This window comes from Brassica oleracea, chromosome C5, assembly GCF_000695525.1.
Source record: "Brassica oleracea var. oleracea cultivar TO1000 chromosome C5, BOL, whole genome shotgun sequence".
Classification (NCBI taxonomy): Eukaryota; Viridiplantae; Streptophyta; class Magnoliopsida; order Brassicales; family Brassicaceae; genus Brassica; species Brassica oleracea.
This window is the reverse complement of record NC_027752.1, coordinates 43,788,338-43,804,581: the sequence shown is the minus strand read 5'-3', so window position 1 is coordinate 43,804,581 and position 16,244 is coordinate 43,788,338. Positions and strand designations below refer to the sequence as shown.

At 35.5% G+C, this 16,244-nt stretch overlaps 6 protein-coding genes and 2 long non-coding RNA genes across 10 annotated transcripts; 4 read left to right on the top strand and 4 right to left on the bottom strand.

Moving 5' to 3' along the window:
- Nucleotides 1–151: 151 nt before the first annotated feature.
- LOC106293137 (cytochrome b561 and DOMON domain-containing protein At3g07570) lies at nucleotides 152–2,447 on the bottom strand. The gene is made up of 4 exons (XM_013728809.1): nucleotides 2,169–2,447; nucleotides 1,692–2,094; nucleotides 604–896; nucleotides 152–521 (listed from the first exon to the last, which is right to left on the bottom strand). The coding sequence occupies exons 1-4, from the start codon at nucleotides 2,349–2,351 to the stop codon at nucleotides 291–293; spliced, it is 1,110 nt and encodes a 369-aa protein (XP_013584263.1). The 5' UTR covers nucleotides 2,352–2,447; the 3' UTR covers nucleotides 152–290.
- Nucleotides 2,448–3,399: 952 nt separating this feature from the next.
- On the bottom strand, nucleotides 3,400–5,233 carry LOC106296136. Of its 2 annotated transcripts, none has more exons than XM_013732201.1 (6): nucleotides 5,027–5,191; nucleotides 4,878–4,909; nucleotides 4,376–4,501; nucleotides 4,076–4,126; nucleotides 3,847–3,899; nucleotides 3,400–3,748 (listed from the first exon to the last, which is right to left on the bottom strand). In XM_013732201.1, exons 1-6 carry the CDS (start codon nucleotides 5,074–5,076, stop codon nucleotides 3,644–3,646), a joined length of 417 nt encoding a protein of 138 aa, XP_013587655.1. In that variant the 5' UTR covers nucleotides 5,077–5,191; the 3' UTR covers nucleotides 3,400–3,643. The 2 variants fall into 2 exon arrangements, with proteins under 2 accessions (XP_013587655.1, XP_013587656.1); XM_013732202.1 differs by having other exon boundaries at nucleotides 3,414–3,748; nucleotides 4,376–4,492; nucleotides 5,027–5,233.
- Nucleotides 5,234–5,430: 197 nt separating this feature from the next.
- LOC106296137 (probable small nuclear ribonucleoprotein Sm D1) lies at nucleotides 5,431–6,415 on the top strand. The gene is made up of 4 exons (XM_013732203.1): nucleotides 5,431–5,554; nucleotides 5,643–5,719; nucleotides 5,861–6,052; nucleotides 6,153–6,415. Exons 1-4 carry the CDS (start codon nucleotides 5,541–5,543, stop codon nucleotides 6,224–6,226), a joined length of 357 nt encoding a protein of 118 aa, XP_013587657.1. The 5' UTR covers nucleotides 5,431–5,540; the 3' UTR covers nucleotides 6,227–6,415.
- LOC106296138 lies at nucleotides 6,187–8,848 on the bottom strand. Its single transcript, XR_001261154.1, has 2 exons — nucleotides 8,706–8,848; nucleotides 6,187–6,794 (listed from the first exon to the last, which is right to left on the bottom strand). It is a non-coding gene; the product is annotated as an uncharacterized LOC106296138 (long non-coding RNA).
- Nucleotides 6,801–9,711, top strand: LOC106296135 (UPF0725 protein At1g02770-like). Of its 2 annotated transcripts, none has more exons than XM_013732200.1 (4): nucleotides 6,801–8,620; nucleotides 8,711–9,038; nucleotides 9,131–9,321; nucleotides 9,404–9,711. In XM_013732200.1, the coding sequence occupies exons 1-4, from the start codon at nucleotides 8,456–8,458 to the stop codon at nucleotides 9,629–9,631; spliced, it is 912 nt and encodes a 303-aa protein (XP_013587654.1). In that variant the 5' UTR covers nucleotides 6,801–8,455; the 3' UTR covers nucleotides 9,632–9,711. The 2 variants fall into 2 exon arrangements, with proteins under 2 accessions (XP_013587654.1, XP_013587653.1); XM_013732199.1 differs by having other exon boundaries at nucleotides 6,801–8,635.
- A 1,018-nt stretch (nucleotides 9,712–10,729) lies between these two features.
- Nucleotides 10,730–11,564, top strand: LOC106294170. The gene is made up of 4 exons (XR_001260761.1): nucleotides 10,730–10,801; nucleotides 10,884–10,945; nucleotides 11,041–11,428; nucleotides 11,509–11,564. It is a non-coding gene; the product is annotated as an uncharacterized LOC106294170 (long non-coding RNA).
- A 163-nt stretch (nucleotides 11,565–11,727) lies between these two features.
- Nucleotides 11,728–12,659, bottom strand: LOC106293906 (synaptic vesicle membrane protein VAT-1 homolog). The gene is made up of 3 exons (XM_013729539.1): nucleotides 12,543–12,659; nucleotides 12,350–12,428; nucleotides 11,728–12,261 (listed from the first exon to the last, which is right to left on the bottom strand). The coding sequence occupies exons 1-3, from the start codon at nucleotides 12,552–12,554 to the stop codon at nucleotides 11,861–11,863; spliced, it is 492 nt and encodes a 163-aa protein (XP_013584993.1). The 5' UTR covers nucleotides 12,555–12,659; the 3' UTR covers nucleotides 11,728–11,860.
- Nucleotides 12,660–13,642: 983 nt separating this feature from the next.
- Nucleotides 13,643–14,716, top strand: LOC106294327. The gene is made up of 4 exons (XM_013729884.1): nucleotides 13,643–13,777; nucleotides 13,861–14,182; nucleotides 14,285–14,429; nucleotides 14,528–14,716. Exons 1-4 carry the CDS (start codon nucleotides 13,707–13,709, stop codon nucleotides 14,680–14,682), a joined length of 693 nt encoding a protein of 230 aa, XP_013585338.1. The 5' UTR covers nucleotides 13,643–13,706; the 3' UTR covers nucleotides 14,683–14,716.
- Nucleotides 14,717–16,244: the final 1,528 nt, after the last annotated feature.

Here is a 16,244-nt window from a genome sequence, read left to right as displayed (position 1 = left end):
TATGAAATTTATTTTAATTTTGTTTTTTTTTTCAATTTGGTATGGTTCATTGCACCCAGGTAAATATACCCAAACCTATATATATTATCTTAGATAGAAATTATATAAAAAGAATTTATTTAATTTCAAAAATAAATGAAAAAGTGTCAGATAACAAATACTGCAGAATAAAAATGCAAGAAGAAGACCTCATTCAAGTAATTAGTCAAATAGATGTTCAATACATCACACTGTCCTATCCAAGGCAAATATTGCAGCAGGAAGATGAAAATAGATATTTAAACAAGAATTCACTTGTTCCTAAACTTTATAACTTCTAATCCAATAGCAGCCGAAGCCAAGACAGCAACCACAAAACCATAACCGCCGTTCCATGAAGAGCCAGCATCAGCCAAATGAATACCATAGAAGATGTTGGAGATAGCAAGTATTATCATAACTCTTCCTACGTTATGATGATACCAATTCCAGTATTTTCTGTATTTCGAGTCTTTGTCCGGTCGAGCCAGCAACGCTAGAACCTGTATGTAATAAACAGATAGTCATTTGATCATATGTTTTTTCTTACTATACTGAATTTTTTAGTGTGGAAAGAAGATGAACCTGGAGAATGCCCATGACAAAGATTGTTATCCCAAGGCCTTTGTGCTTGGAGACATTGTTGGCATCGGTCCGGTTTTCAAGAACCAAACCGCAAATGATACCAGTTAAACCTAGGAGAAAACCAGTGGTTTGGAGAGCTATATGGGCATAGAACCAAGTGGGTTGCCATTGCTTCATGTGTCGAGCCACTAAGGCGCCGATGATGATTAATATTCCCCAGCCGAACATGTTCATAAGCCCATGTGTCTTCCTTAGCTTAGAATGTGGTGAACCCTTAACCACACTTTGCGAACCTTTTGATTTTTCAATATAACGAAAAAAGCATTAGTCTGTGAAACACAATATGCAAAATTATGGAGTTTACACAAATACAGTTTGCTGCACCATAGTTTTTGTTTCTCAAATTATACTTTTCACTATATATATACTGAATGATGTTATATAATTTAACAATGTATTTGTTAAGATACAAAACAAATAATGTCTATGTAAAGATTCTTTTAATATTAAATGAAAAGATCATGGTAACGTAACTTTCACTGCATTCCATTAATATGAACCTTTTCAGATAAAATTTGTATATCCTTTTTGTTTTCATTATCTGACATAGCAGACTTACTAACTTAAATACTACTCCAAGCTACAACATCTAGAGAGACCCCATAATCTTATAAATATGGTAATAATCATATCACAGTGACAAATAATTAAATATCGTTGTTTGTTGGCCGAAAGAATACAAGATATTGGAACTTTGTGTTTTAGAAAATTAGTGAAATATCTTAAACAACAGTAATAATATAGTTTGGAAACTTTGTGAGATATAGTAGTGGTTGGTCAAAGTCTGGTGTATATTGGAAACAGAGTGGGTATGATGTGAAAATGACTCCAACATAATTATTTCAGAAGAATACTAATTCTGCACCAGTTCTTAATCATCATGATAATGGTTTTTGATAAAATAAATGACAATGTTCTGATTCATGGAACTAAAGTAATTAACCAGTCAAATAATGGATTAATTCAATATTGACTTTAATTATTTAAACAAGCTGCATTTAAAAAAAAAAACGGTGGCGCTTCCTTACCTGTATTATAATTGATAGTCGTGGTGGTCATGTCACGATGCTCCCTCAAACTAAAACCCGGCGAAGCTGGAATGAATCCGGCAGGTCCCATGGCGTAAAGAAGGATCTGCCGCGGCAGCTCCGCCGTCAGCTGAAAGCTCATGTAGAGACGCGACGACACTGACTCGATCTTCAACGAGCCGTTGACGATATTCAGATCGCCTTGGTCAGGCTTCACCTCGCCTGGAGACTTCCCTCCGAGCAAGTACTGTTTCGCCTGACCTCGGCCGTCGGTTGGTATCCACCCGACGACCGCGCTGGCTCCGGTCATCTGACCGTTGGTGGAGAATCCGATCCCTATGTAGGCGCTGGAGTCTGGAGCCGATAAGATGAAGCTCCATGTGTTGTCCACCGTTTTAGCATACTGCAGCCATATTTCGAATTTTTTTATTCTGTTTTTTTTTTTCAGAATCGAAAAGAATGGAGAATAGGACTTACTCGGAGGATGTAGTTTTGGGGAGTCCAAGCTTCGACGCATTGAAGGAGGGTTGAGTCAAAGGTGAGGTCGTTGAGAGGTAGAGTTGAGCTGCATGATTCCGTAGCTTGCTGAGTGGACAGAGGTGGAAGTTGAAGAGAGATTAAGCCGAAGAAGACGAAGGAGACAAAGAAATTAAGCCTCATCGTTCGTTGTTGTCTCTCTGTTTTTGGATCTGAGAGATGAAAGAGAGAAAGGAAAGTAATGCAAGAGCATGATGATGACGACGACGATGAATTATATATAAGTTTATGAGATAGTGTTTTGGAAGAAGCAGTTGAGAATTCAACAAATTATAAAATTATTATGTCGTTAGAATTCGTTTTTTACTGTTCTTCTTTGTTTTTTTTTTTGATAATCCAGGGTTCCCCACTTACGTGGATCATTCCCTGGGCCCGGTTAGGCAGCGGTCCACTTCACCCGAGAGGTACTGTTCTTCTTTGTTGCATTTAGAAAAAGAGTAAAAACCCCTGTTCGGGAATGCGCTGGACCTAGCACATAAACAAAAAAATTGGGATTAACCGAAAACTATGCGGGACGGAATTTTTAGATTGTTTACTATGTTATAAAACATGTTAATCTTTAATTGTGTATAACATTAATACATTTTCATGTTTAAGATTGTATAAAACACACAAATAGAATATATAAACTTAATATAGTATATTTTTCATCAAAATTATGAATATAAATGATATTTATAAAATTTTAGATCAAATAAAAATATTATTAAAAAAAATAAAATAAATAGATTGGCCGCATAGGCGGTTAGACGGTCATTTAGGCGGTCTAGACGGAAGAAATCAAATATCTGATTTTTTTAACCGATTTAGCATAAATCGGAACGGAAAAATTATGAGTAGCGTCCAGCGGCCGATTTTTAGAACATGGATAAAAACTCGTGGGAAGCTAGTTTCGTTAAAATGATTGTAATGTACACGTTACCTTAAAGAAAACGTTACAATCTGTGTAATTTGCTACGAACCCCAACCTCCATTCACTTTCTATGTCGGATTAGTTTTAGACCAAAACATTCATATAAGTAGTTAATTTTATTTCGGGTTTGACAAGTTTATACTTTGATTCAATTGACCAAAAAACTAAATCAAATAGAATTTGGATACTAACAACTTACACTACTTATAAACGTTCTACCTAAATCCATCGAATTTAAAGACACTAAGGACCTCTCAGTACCAAATTTCATAAGACAGAATAAAGAGGATTCATTTGCAGACCAATTATGCAAAATGTTAAAAGTCATTGTTAGTCAAACCATCTGGTTTGGGTTTTTACACTTTTAGGGACCAGAGGAAACGACTCGGGCCAGAAAGAAATCATTTTTATCCTACCAGGAAAATGAAAAACGTCATTGACACACCATCACTTGTGCCATCTCAACAAGCACCAAACACCATATCACTAGTCTAAAGACCGTTCAGTTGCTAGAACTTCTTGGAGTCAGCAATCCTCGGCGCACTTCAGCTCTGTAATCCGCTGGCGTTATCTTTGGAGGCAGTGTATTGTTCGCCGAAGCCAGGATCTGCAGTTGTTTCATCCCACAATATATGAGAAAATGGTCGCACCCATATCTTAAAAAGAGTAAAAAGCATATGCAAGAGATCAAAGCATTGGTTCTACCTGGTGAGGCAGTTTACCCCAAACACTCCCTCCATAGTACATGACTGGTCGTTCTGTAAAACAGATTAAAACAGGTAAAACTTGAAAACCAGATCTAATTTAATAACAGGAATGCAGAGATCAAGGTGGGAATGTAAATACTTTTCGATTCTATTTCTAGAAACTCAAGCAGCAGAAGTCTATAGGCAGAAATGAAATTAGGAAACACTTTGAATGCACTTAAACTAACCAGATAAATCCACGGTTGGGTCGTTGTATTGGTGCATTGCAGCTGCCCAGCCTGTTCAATTAACAAATCAAGAGTACATAAATAAGACAGACACATCAACTGAGTGCATAAGCAGTGACTTTAAGACACTTCATCTCATAAAAGTTCAAAGATTATATAAAAGGAGCTTGACCAATAGACTAGAAATGACTCATCATCTGTTTAGCATATTAACATTTGACAGAAAAAAACGACTAGACAATGACACAGAACGAAGATAGTATCAAACAAATGTTTAAATAGTCAAATTCAGATTCATACGTTCGCTTAAAAGCTGATAAGCTTCACTCGTAGCGCTGTCCTTTAGAGTGATAATCTTTTGGGAAGCTTTCTCCATCTGAGGCTGACTTCTCTCACCATCTTTGCTCTGCTGGCTACCTGCACGATCTGGCATATATCTCTTAAAAACTTTAGCAAATAACAAAGATCATAACAAGCAAAAACCTGATATAGCATCTTGTATTCCTAAGCTTGAAGAACGATGTTCATTTCTCAAGAATCGCTAACAAAGAGAAAGATAGCAAGATCTGATTTACTTTCCTAAAACGATTCCTGAGGTTACAAACTATCATCTCAATCGCATGGTTTACAGATTCGCTTGCAAATCAATTAGTGTATCCACAAAATCAGATTACTTCTCTTCCACATCTCTCTGATCTACGGTGTAACTACACAGAACTAGATACTCTACAGATCACGAACTCATTTGATTCGTTTCTAGCAAAGAATATTGAGATTCGAGAGAGGAAGAGAGCTAATATACCTCCTATCTTCTTGTTGACACCAGACGGATTCCTGCAAGGCGGAGAAGAAAGATCAGAAGGAGAGATCGGAGACGAAGAGAGTAAAGATCACTCAAATTAGCAAGAACGAGAGGAAGGATAGATAGGTAGAGAGAAGAAGCGAAGTTACCTTAGACCAGGGGGAGTGTACTTCTTCGTGTTGTAGCTCGGATCCGCCATTGACGGAGCTAGGGTCTGCGCAGTTTCGCCGGAGAGCGATCTCTCTCTCTACCGTGGAGATCTGTCAGTCAACTCTCGATTTAAGAGTTATCAGTCTTTTAACGCGCAGCGCGTGTTTCTCAAGCGATCGCGCGCTTTTGTTTTAGACGCCTTTTCGGAATTTACGGTTCGCGTATTGTGTCTATCAATTACCCGGTTAGCTAAACCAAGTCTAAATAAAAAAAAAAGGAGATTTGTAATCTGTTGTTCAATGGTTAGCTACTGGTCAGCCCTGGTATCGATTATCCGGAATAATGGGCCGTGTTTTACGGCCCAACTATGTCTTAAAGTGTTATATATCAACATGATGTAGCTGATGGATCCAAAATCGAAGTCGGATCCGTCCCCCGCTTGCGAAGAAGGGTTTTGAGGTTTTCGCAGCGTCTGCAGTTTCGTCGCCAGTCTCTTCTTCCTCACACCCAAAGATGAAGCTCGTCAGGTACTGGTTCGATTCTCATTAGTTATAGATTCGATTCCCATTCTTGAGCGCCTGAGCTGATTTGCTTGTTTCGATTTGGTTTTACTAGGTTTTTGATGAAGCTGAACAATGAAACTGTGTCGATCGAGCTGAAGAACGGGACTGTGGTCCATGGAACCATCACTGGTAACTTCTATTTCATCTTACTAGTATCGATCCGTTTACTCCATTGGCTTAATCGCATCCTTAGTAGCTTTAGCGAACTCACAGATTAGGTTTACTCATCGTAAGTTTATTCATTGAGGTTAAGCTGGGTTATTTGGGCAGGTGTTGATGTGAGCATGAATACTCACTTGAAGACTGTTAAAATGACCCTGAAGGGGAAGAACCCAGTGACAATGGACCATCTAAGCTTGAGGGGTAACAACATCCGCTACTACATTCTTCCTGATAGCTTGAACCTCGAGACTTTGCTTGTGGAAGACACTCCTCGAGTCAAGCCTAAGAAGCCTGTTGCTGGTAACGCTCCCTTCACTTGGATGTAAATAGTATAATCATAAGACTGCTGTTATCAAATCCGTTTATTTATTCATTCTTTCTTTCTTTCTTTGGTTCTTAGGGAAACCTGTTGGACGAGGCCGTGGACGTGGTGGTCGTGGGCGTGGTGGTGCTGGTCGTGGCAGAGGTCGTTAAGTGCAGCAGTGCAATGGAAAATGTTGGAGGCGAGTGAGTTGAATTTTTAGGAAGTGGAAACCCTTTGGTGTCTAGTGAGAATGTACTGAACTATGTATTTAGGAACCTCTTGAAGAGGAAACATCTGTTATGAAGTTACTTATGTAATGCGACTCTATGGATAAGAAGATTTAGCGTTTCATTTCATAAGAGCATGTGCAAGTGTACAAGTTTGGAGTTCGATTGTTTTTATTCATGTGACAAATTTGACTATCAAAATGGTTTAACATGTTGCCCCCCGCTCAGCTTTATCATAAGCATCGATCCATTTTTCCAATATTTTGTTTATGTAGTTGAAATGATTTTTGCAAGATATTAAATCACGCGAAGGATCAAATGAACAATGCTCATTACAATAATCTGCAAATTTAGCTCATTACAATAATCTGCAATTTTATCGTAATATACGTCATTTTTTTGTTTCGACCAATAAGGTTGTATGTTCCATATTCAATACACCCGCTCAGTAACACCATATTTTGTGCAGTGGTACACTTGGGGCTTTTCCGACGAGTAGAAATTGAATCCTCTGCATTAAAGTCGCTTCATTAAGACCGTTCATACCACCAAAAGCCATTTGTATAGAAAATTCAAGAAATTCAGTTGTTCAAACGTTTGGAACAACTTCATTACCATGTGGAGTAGAAGAATAAAAAGGTGTTTGAGATGAATGTGCTATCATTGATCCATAATTTGAAGGATAGTTTGGAACAACTGTTGACATGAAGAAATTTGGTTGATAACTACAATTTGGTAAATATTGAGGATGGCTAGAAGATTGATTCTGAAATTGATAATTATTGGGATTTGGATAGTTAAAAGAGTAATTATTAGAATATTGGGCGTTAAAAAATTATTATTAGATTCATTTTACTTGAAAAAGAAGAAAAATATTATAGCAAGAGTTTTTTTGTAGATTAATAGGAAAATTATAGTAGAAAGAGATGAGTTTTTTTTCCGATGTCCAAATCAAATGAAACAAGTCTCTATGTACAGAGTATGAAAAATGAAAAATTTTGATGTAAAAATATTGTTTTTAAATAAAAATTTAAAAGATAATTGATCTGCAATAATTGAGAAAATAAAACAAGTCAGAAATTTCACTTACCAATGTTTTAGTGACAAGTGATTTTTTTTTTTTGAGGGGGGGGGGGTCTATTTTGCCTCATCTTCAACGATTCAACAATCTTGAATTTTTCCAACTATGTTGAATATACGTTAGATTCAATTTTTTTTTCAATACCCTATTGCACATTTTCAGCTATTGAATCAAAAAAATTCAATAGGCTATTGTAAGTAGTTTTGGAGGAAGTGGATCCGTAGAAGTTAGAGATTAAAGGAAAGTTAAAATCATAATAGGTATAAAAGAAAAAAAGGAATACTCCTTCTGTTTATGAATAAGTGTCACTTTAACACTTTTCATACATACTAAGAAATTAATGGAAATATATGTAAGTTGTCAGTGATTACATCTTTCTGACCAATACTATTTGTAATAAATAAAATTATTTATAAAATCAATGCAGTTTGCAGTTAATTTTCAGCTAAAATTAAGTACAATTTGCATTGAAATTATAAAGTGACATTTTTTGTGTAACAAAAAAAAAACTAAAATGATATTTATTATGAAACAGATGGAGTATTAGTTAATATATTTAAAAAAGGTCTGGTGGCAATAAATGTAATATTCCAAAGTATATTGAAGGTAAAAGATAGGGATGATTTTGAATTAATAACATTGATCTAAACTTTAGTTTTCACCGAACACATAACCAAGATTAACTTAGAGTAGTAATTGATAGAATCGAAACATTATAACGAATAATGAAACTTTTAAAATAAATTACTTTTGTGAGAGCAGTTAGATTCGACCTTTTCAAATATAAATAGTTATAATCAAGTTTTCACCGAACGAAAATATTCTAGAGCTCTCTTTATATTGTACCTACCATAATGGCTACAATTAACTAACTAAATAAAAAGTATGTAATTAGCCCCCCATAGAATAAAAAGTAAATGTTACCAAATAAATGGGGGTTGGACCTAGGAATTAGGACCAATGAAATAAGAGTATGATTAATAGAGGTTAATAGGGCGGGGTTTTGAACTGAATATAAATAAATTACGGCCGAGGATTATTAAAGAGCAGGAGGCGGGGAAGGAAGGAAGAAAGTGAGAGAGAGAGAGAGAATGGGTGGACGTTGGAGGAGAAAGAAGAAGCAGGAGCTGTTGGTTGTTGGTAGTGAGTATCGTGAGCGGAGACGTTCATATTGGCTTTGGGCGAAGAAGATAAAGTCTGAGGAGGAGATTATCCGAAAAAGAAAAGATGCCGAGACGGCTGAGCTTTGGCGTAAAGTGCGGGAAACAGATGTAAAATTAATTAATTATGAATTCCCTATTTTATTTATTTATTACTTTGATTTGATATGGATCTCCGTACCGTAGGGGTTCGATATGGGTGAACTGAGGGATCATCGTGATTGGGGAATGCATGAGTTCTCTGGAGGGAAAGATTGTCTCCTTGTAGTGCAGCTTTATGCAAAGGTCGGCCTTCACCGCTACAATGTTTTAGAGGGGACCAATCTGCAGCTTCACGAAATAGAGAAATACAATAGAGAGGGTACGTACATGCCTGCCCGTTATTATATAACTTTGCTTGCAGCAGAGGAGGATCCATCAGCTACACCCGCGTCCCTTGTTACTTTCCAGACTGAGCTTTACGAAAGAAAGTGCTGCACTCTGAATCTCACTTGCCTTATCGCCAGACTTAAAGGTCGTTTATAAGTAACAGACAGTTTTCTTGAATTGTGTTTGTAATTATACTACTTTATTTAATTGTTTGAATTTATCTTTTCTCTTCTCTAGGGACTAAGTCTACAGGAAATATGGGTCGTCATTTCCGCGACGATAGGGACTTGCCTGAGTGGCCTGATGATAAATGTAGTAGTCGATTTTTATATGAGGTGATGGAATCTGAGTGGGAAGAAAACGACTGGATTGGTCTATACTTGCAAGTTGCTATCGTTACCACGGATAGGCGAGATTACACATATAAAGTGTGTGTTTTCTTTCTTTCTTTCTTTATATTGTTTTGTTTTGAGTATATAATATAAAATTAACCTGTTTCGGTTGTTGCAGCCCAACCTGTCCGGTTTGAAGATTTTGAACGTGGTGGTAGAAACTGAGGAAAATCTGCCCAAAGAGACTCTACTCAAGTGTTTTCCAAGTGTCGTAGTCTACATAAGTTATGATCAGGACCTGGGAGGTGATAATGGGGTATGCAAACGTAGAGCCATCGTTCGAAGAACTGTGGATTTGATATCTAAATGCTTTTGTCTCGTTGGCGACACTCTACCGCTTCCCTAAGTTTACAACATGCTATTTGTTATGTGTTTTTTTTTTTCCTTCATATTTCAACAACCTTTCCTTTTCTGGGCGATTGCTTATTTGAGTGAAAATTAAATTTGAAAAATTCCATAGCGTAAACTTTTTTTAAGTTTTTGTCACAAAAATAGTATTCAATAAAAAAATGACAAAAATAAATTTTATTAAAGGGTAAAAATAACTAAATTATGTATTTTTACCCTAGGGTTAACTAATCTAAATTTAAGTTTTAAAGTTAAATGGTAGTATTTTGGATACAGAATTTTAAATTTTAAAAAATAAAAAATAAATATTAAAAATTTCAAAATAAAAAGAGACTATTTTGATCATTTTCTTTCTTGAATTTTATTTTTGTGATAAAAAACTTAAAAAAAAAATATTTGAGAAAATTGTCCATTACACTTAGTTTTAGATAATATAACTGTTGCTTGTTTTATTCATGGCCAAAGCGCTAAACCTTTTAACATTTCAAGTTCTTTTCTATACAACACAGCAAGGATTTCAAACATATAAATTTCCTTGCAAGTATTTTAGATTCTCTGTTCCTCACCATCCGTAGACCTTGAGCACGAAGGCTGGAAAACCACTAGTGCCTTTGGACCCCTCCAAGAAGCCCCAGAAACTTCCATGTGAGGTGGCTAGAGCTCGAGAAAGGTGTCATCTCCACGGAGGAGGAAGCTGCAAAACGGGGCAGGCCTTGTGAAAACCCTCTCAATGAAGACGAGAAGAAGGACAAAGTTGACCAAGGTGTTACGGAAGGAGGCGTGAATGGAGCTGAACAGATTAAGCCTTCTGAGAGGAAGAAGGATGATGAACTTGTTTCCAAAGGCTCTGTTAAGATAAGTAAGAGGCCTCGGAAAGTGGTGGTAGGTTGTCTCAACAAAGACGAGGTCAGTGAAAAGCTCTCTCCTTTGCTCATCATTCGCGTAGGGTTACATAGTAATTTGTATATTGTTTTGGTATATTTTAGGATAACGCTGAAGAATCAGAGTGCATGATGTGTCATCAATGTCAACGTAACGATAATGGGGAGGTTGTGCGGTGTCACAACTGCTGCGATAGGAAGCGTTATTGCCACAAATGCTTAGAAACTTAGGGAAGGAGTATCGTCTGCTACCACCAAACCATCATTCAAAAGAGGACAAGTTGCAGGTACTTTCTTGTTTTGGTTCGGTTTCTGGCTGCTTTTGGTAAATTGAAATGGTTCTGATTCACTGTGTGTTTGTTTTAACAGATAAAGAAGATGGTAGTCTTTGCAATCGATAAGGCTCTCGAAGACTTAGATCGAAATGAAAAGTGAGTTTGTAAACATTCCTCTTACTACCTTTAGTAAGCATGATTATACTCTGATACTTCTTTTGTTTGAGCTGAGGGTTTCTCTGCTGGCTCAGGTCTCTAGAAGCCGAAGAGGAGAAAAAGGCAAGGAGGGTGACAACCCGACAGAAGCTTAAAAACTGACAGATTACTAACGGGACTATATCTTTTGATATATCTCAGTTTGAGCCATTGGCTTAATCGCATCCGTAGTAGGTTGAGAGAACACACAGATTAGATTCGCTAACCAGAAGTTTATTCATTGAAGTTAAGCTGGATGATTTGGTCAGGACGTGAGCATAAAAACACACTTAAAGACGTTTAAAATGAAAGCCCAGTAACACGAGATCATCTAAGCTTGAGGGGTAACAACATCCGCTACTACATTCTCCCTCACAGTTTGAACCTGGAGACTTTGCTTGTGGAAGACACTCCTCGAGTTAAAACCTAAGAAGGCTGTTGCTGGTAATGCTCCCTTCATTTTTGATGCAACAATAAGACTGTTTTATCAAATCCGTTTATTCTTTCTTTTGTTCGTTTTTTAGGGAAGCCTGTTGGACGCGGCCGTGGCAGAGTTCGTTAGATGCAGCAGTGCACTGGAAAAAGTTGAAGGTGAGTGAGTTGAATTTGTAGGAACCCTTTGGTGTCTTGGTTTGTAGGAGAATGTACTGGATTGTGTATTAAAAGCAACTCTAGAAAGATTGTAATGAGACTCCACGGATAAGAAGATTTAGCTTTTCATTTCATAAGAGTATCTACAAGTATAGAGTTTGCGTGGTTATGGAAGGCTCAAGGGTATTTATTCATGTGACAAATCTGACTATCAAAATGCATTAACATGTTGAAACTTGAAATACTTAGTATACATAAGTTGTTATCACTTCCGTTGTAGTCTTCTCACATGAACCTCCAATTGGGTCCGTAGTTGTAGAAAGGTTCCCCAGTATAATCTCTAAAGTTATACCCGTAGGGATCACACGGATGTGGAGAGGAAGACGGCACACCATATCCGTAAGGCCAGGGTTGATAACATGGATTACAACAACACGGCTCTGGCTTTTTCTCCTCATCTTTTTTCTCATCTGTTTTTTTCTCGTCAGCTTTCTTCTCATCTGGTTTCTTGTCATCCTTCTTCTTGTCGTCCTCTTTCTTGGGTGGTTCAACTTTGTTTACGCTTACAAGCTCAGCGAAGGCTACTTTCTTCCTCAGTGTGTTGGTTAGACAGATCATATTGACTTCAACACCGGTCACCTCAATCTGGTTCCTGTGATCTCCCTTTATTTCCACAGCCGAGACTCCTACAAAACCATGGCAACAACTCTTTAGATTCAACATGAACTACGAGAATCAGCTTTTTAAATGGTTTTTGTTTTGTTTTGTTGTTACCTTTAAACTGAGCGGCAGTTTTCATTGCTTTTGCTCTAGTTTTATCATCAGTCATAGTAACTCTTATCAGAATCTTTTGCTGCACACAATTAGAAAACCTCTTAGCATCATAAGAAAAAGTCTTCTTCCACACATATAGACACAAAGTGTGTTCCAAGTAATGACTTGTTGATGAGTACACATATATACATACCTTGATGCTCATGTCTTGTTCACAACCGGTTTTGTGGATGATTAGAGATGATCTGCTTTGAGAATTCGCTTTGAATGTTTGGTGGGGATTTTCTTTTTGTTGGCTCTGAATTTCTGAGTCTTCTTTAGATCAGAATCTGAGGAAATATATAGAAGGGATTGATTATATATTTGTATTCATTCCATGAGTCATTGTCATGCACCAACGGAATAATTCAGATAGTTTAAATTTCGTTTTCATATCGTTCCTTGCGTGTTTTATTTGACTCTACTTGCCGATTCGTAGAAATTCATTAATATTATAAAGACTCGAAAATTCGTTATTTAACTAGGTCAAAAATTAGATTAAATAATGAGACATAGGCAATATTTTGTAATATACCATCGTCTCATATCTCATATATGTAAGGCTTAAGATGATATGTTTAGTATTTGATCAAAAAAAAAAAAAAAGATGATATGTTTAGTCAATATTTGCATTATGATGATGAATACATTTTGTTTTTACTAGCTATCATGTTGTGCATACGTAACAAATAACAATGAATGAAACAATTGTGTATCAAAGTCTTGGTCTCCTCTAGAGCGCAGGTTTCCCTACACCTTCCTACTTAATCAAAAATAAGATTAATTTGACTGCTAATCTGTCATCCATTTGTTGTCATAATCAAATACTATATGCTTGACTTACAATATCTATGATTGCTCAAAGTCTTGTGAAACAAGTAGTTTTAAAAGTTATACCATAATTATTCAACTTTTGAGAGGATGGCGTAATCATACGATCGATATAGTTTTGGACTTGTCACGAATGAGTTACTTGGACCTATCAATAAATATATTTCATATATCAAATTTAATAATTTAATAGGGAGTTACAAGAGTCGACAGAAACACATACGCCAACCAATTAAATTCATTCTTTTTCTTTTTCTTTTTGTTTGTCCTTCTGGAGATGAATGTTGGTTTTGTCACCATGTCGGTGGTGATGGAATCAGTTGTTGTATCTTCTCTTGTGGAGCTAGTGGCTCATATAGCAAGGTTTACCTTTCATCTTATAACATCCTACGTGCATCATACTCTTCATTGTTGTTTCCATAATACTCTTTGTCTTAAAGATGTCAATTCATTGTGCAGGGCAAGAGTGTTCTTGAGCCTTTTGAGAATGAAAACTACCTCGACACTTTGGAGCTCAAGAAAGAAAGCGAAGGCTGTTGGAGATGATGATACCTCTAGGTTCGTCACTCTCTCTTGTTTAGTTTTGCTTACATGTTTGCAACTCTAAAATTGTGTTTGGATCTTTAATTGTTTTGATACAGGGAGTTTGTGCTTGGTCGTTGTTGTTGGGATACTTCGGTCTCAAAAGTGTTTAGGAAGCCGGAGTTGAGTTTAGCCGGGGTTAAACCTAGTAACAACAAGAAGATACTTGAGAATGTAAAAAGAAGTGTAAGAAGCAGCGTTCGTGCCAATCGTGCTCTGACTCCCTCTGAGCTGAAGAGGATTTTTGGGGCAAAGTTATACAACATTTGCTGCACAAAAGGAGTTCATACTTCTTTTTCTTGTTCGTTTGAAAGGTTCCAGAAAGAAGATGGTGATCCCATTTACCACAACCAGTTTTTGGGTTGGAGATCTCCTAATAGGGTAAGGTTTTTTAATTCTCAATACCTTTCCTTTCCTTACTTCTTTTAATTGTCAATACCCTTTCCTTACTTTTTTTTTTATCTTCTTGTTATTTTTCTTCAGTCTCCCAACTGGATAGAGGGAGTTACAAGAGTTGACATGAAATGGGTTGAACTTTCAGAGGAAGATAAGAAGAAAGTTGGTGAACCTATCCATTCAAAACAAGAAGATAAAGTGGTAGGAGATGTTCTAGACCAAGAGGGACATCGTAAGTCAAACTTTCTTCTTTACCTTTTTTCGAAATTTGTTGAACTCGAACTCTCAATATCATTACTAAACTTTTTTTTTTGTGTTTGCATTTTGCAGAAATATGCGCGGCTTATGTTTGTGTCAATCTAGTGAGCTCGGTGAGAGTCATAAAAGGTTGGGATGACAAATTTGTGAATTTAAGCGTCAAAGAGTTGTGTTTTAATACATCTCCTAGTGACTGCTCACATCAAGCTTCAGAGGGACACAAGTGACATACTCAGCTACTAACAGCTGACCTCAATTATATAAAAGAACATGGAGTGAGAGTGCAACGAGGAGGAGATTATTTTAACTGCGTAACAGACAAACCGAAAGAAAGAAACAAGGAGAAGATGGTTAAAATAGAAGGTTCAATTATTCAACTTTTAAGAGGTTGACATAAGATTACGATCAATATAGTTTTGGACTTGTCACAAATGAGTTACTTGAACCTATCAATAAATATATTTCTTGTAACAAATTTGAAATTTAAATACTTAGATAAATAATGTATTTCTCTGTATGAAACATATAACTAGAAGGATGAAGAACTATATGTTTGCAAATCTGCAAAATAGTTTTAGGTCATGAATTAACCGGTTGGTATAATCTGAATATGTAATTAACCATATTAAATTTTAACCATGTCTTGATCTGCGCAACCGCACAAGTTTTGTTCCTTTTTAACATTGTAACATTTATAGATGATCGACAGTTTTCCATGTTTGAATATATGTTAAGTATTTATATTGTGTTTATAAATTAAACCAATTGAATAACATATGACATAAGTTATCTGTCATTTGATCATATTTTACTATATGGACCATTTTCAATTGTATTTGTTTATAAATATAATTATTTAATATACTTGTGTATGTTTACACGACTATAATGGTTTACCAAATATAGGTTATATGTTTCAGAGTAATTTATATGAAGCAATCATCTAAAACTTTTTTAAAAAGAACTGTGCATCTTAAAATTATATTAATATTAAAACTGAGATTTTTTATTGCAAAATTTAGAATTTAGTTAGTATAAGTAAGCATCACCTAAATTTCATCAATGCAAATCTAAATTGCAAATTTAGTTAGTGATTGCAAATTGATTTTGTGAATGTTAGATGTTGATATTAATTGAATAGGTTTGTTTTTAAAATAACATTGACGGCAATCGAATAAAAGAGAAGGTATTGATATTAATATTGGTCTAAATGTCGTATTTTAAAATGTTACCAAACAATGTTTAAGTCACTATTCTTATCCTAGATACTGTTTTCAAAATATATACATTATAAATTTAAAATAAGTATAACGACGGTAGTTAGGATTTGGAAAATATCTCAAATATATATTGTTTGGTAAATCTTATAAAATAAGAAAATAATCATTAAAATGATTACTTTTATAAACTTTTCTTTGAATAGTTTATTTTTAGTAAGTACAATAAAATACTAATAATTTAATTATTTGGTTAAATAATAAAATAGATTGACATATTAAGCGTATGATTGCATGAAATTTGTCAATAATAGCACAACAATATTTAAATTATATTGCGGATCAAATATCATATGTTAGATTTACAACGCAAGAAAATAAAATGTTCTTTAATGGCATAATTTTCAAATAAATGTCTATATCAAATATCAAAGCTTCCACTGAAAAAATCAATTAAGACCATTTAGTATAATCAATAAGATAATAAATTGATAATCTAAATATATGAAATGCTACGGTTTAACCGTTAGTGAAATAATTAGATTCGTGTTCAGTAAAGTTTTTTTAATCAT

What these genes read in the sequence shown, in the direction of transcription:
- LOC106293137 (XM_013728809.1), bottom strand. Translation starts at nt 2,351, where the DNA reads ATGAGGCTTAATTTCTTTGTCTCCTTCGTCTTCTTCGGCTTAATCTCT. An exon ending in GACTATCAATTATAATACAG is followed by an intron (nt 897 to 1,691) that starts GTAAGGAAGCGC and finishes AAAAATCAAAAG; the next exon opens with GTTCGCAAAGTGTGGTTAAG. An exon ending in TTGTCATGGGCATTCTCCAG is followed by an intron (nt 522 to 603) that starts GTTCATCTTCTT and finishes TATTACATACAG; the next exon opens with GTTCTAGCGTTGCTGGCTCG.
- LOC106296136 (XM_013732201.1), bottom strand. Translation starts at nt 5,076, where the DNA reads ATGGCGGATCCGAGCTACAACACGAAGAAGTACACTCCCCCTGGTCTA. An exon ending in TACACTCCCCCTGGTCTAAG is followed by an intron (nt 4,910 to 5,026) that starts GTAACTTCGCTT and finishes TCCGCCTTGCAG; the next exon opens with GAATCCGTCTGGTGTCAACA. An exon ending in TGTCAACAAGAAGATAGGAG is followed by an intron (nt 4,502 to 4,877) that starts GTATATTAGCTC and finishes GATATATGCCAG; the next exon opens with ATCGTGCAGGTAGCCAGCAG.
- LOC106296137 (XM_013732203.1), top strand. An exon ending in GGTCCATGGAACCATCACTG is followed by an intron (nt 5,720 to 5,860) that starts GTAACTTCTATT and finishes TTATTTGGGCAG; the next exon opens with GTGTTGATGTGAGCATGAAT. An exon ending in GCCTAAGAAGCCTGTTGCTG is followed by an intron (nt 6,053 to 6,152) that starts GTAACGCTCCCT and finishes TTTGGTTCTTAG; the next exon opens with GGAAACCTGTTGGACGAGGC.
- LOC106296135 (XM_013732199.1), top strand. Translation starts at nt 8,456, where the DNA reads ATGGGTGGACGTTGGAGGAGAAAGAAGAAGCAGGAGCTGTTGGTTGTT. An exon ending in GTAAAGTGCGGGAAACAGAT is followed by an intron (nt 8,636 to 8,710) that starts GTAAAATTAATT and finishes TCCGTACCGTAG; the next exon opens with GGGTTCGATATGGGTGAACT. An exon ending in CCTTATCGCCAGACTTAAAG is followed by an intron (nt 9,039 to 9,130) that starts GTCGTTTATAAG and finishes TCTCTTCTCTAG; the next exon opens with GGACTAAGTCTACAGGAAAT.
- LOC106293906 (XM_013729539.1), bottom strand. An exon ending in AACTGCCGCTCAGTTTAAAG is followed by an intron (nt 12,262 to 12,349) that starts GTAACAACAAAA and finishes ATGGTTTTGTAG; the next exon opens with GAGTCTCGGCTGTGGAAATA.
- LOC106294327 (XM_013729884.1), top strand. Translation starts at nt 13,707, where the DNA reads ATGAAAACTACCTCGACACTTTGGAGCTCAAGAAAGAAAGCGAAGGCT. An exon ending in GGAGATGATGATACCTCTAG is followed by an intron (nt 13,778 to 13,860) that starts GTTCGTCACTCT and finishes GTTTTGATACAG; the next exon opens with GGAGTTTGTGCTTGGTCGTT. An exon ending in GTTGGAGATCTCCTAATAGG is followed by an intron (nt 14,183 to 14,284) that starts GTAAGGTTTTTT and finishes ATTTTTCTTCAG; the next exon opens with TCTCCCAACTGGATAGAGGG.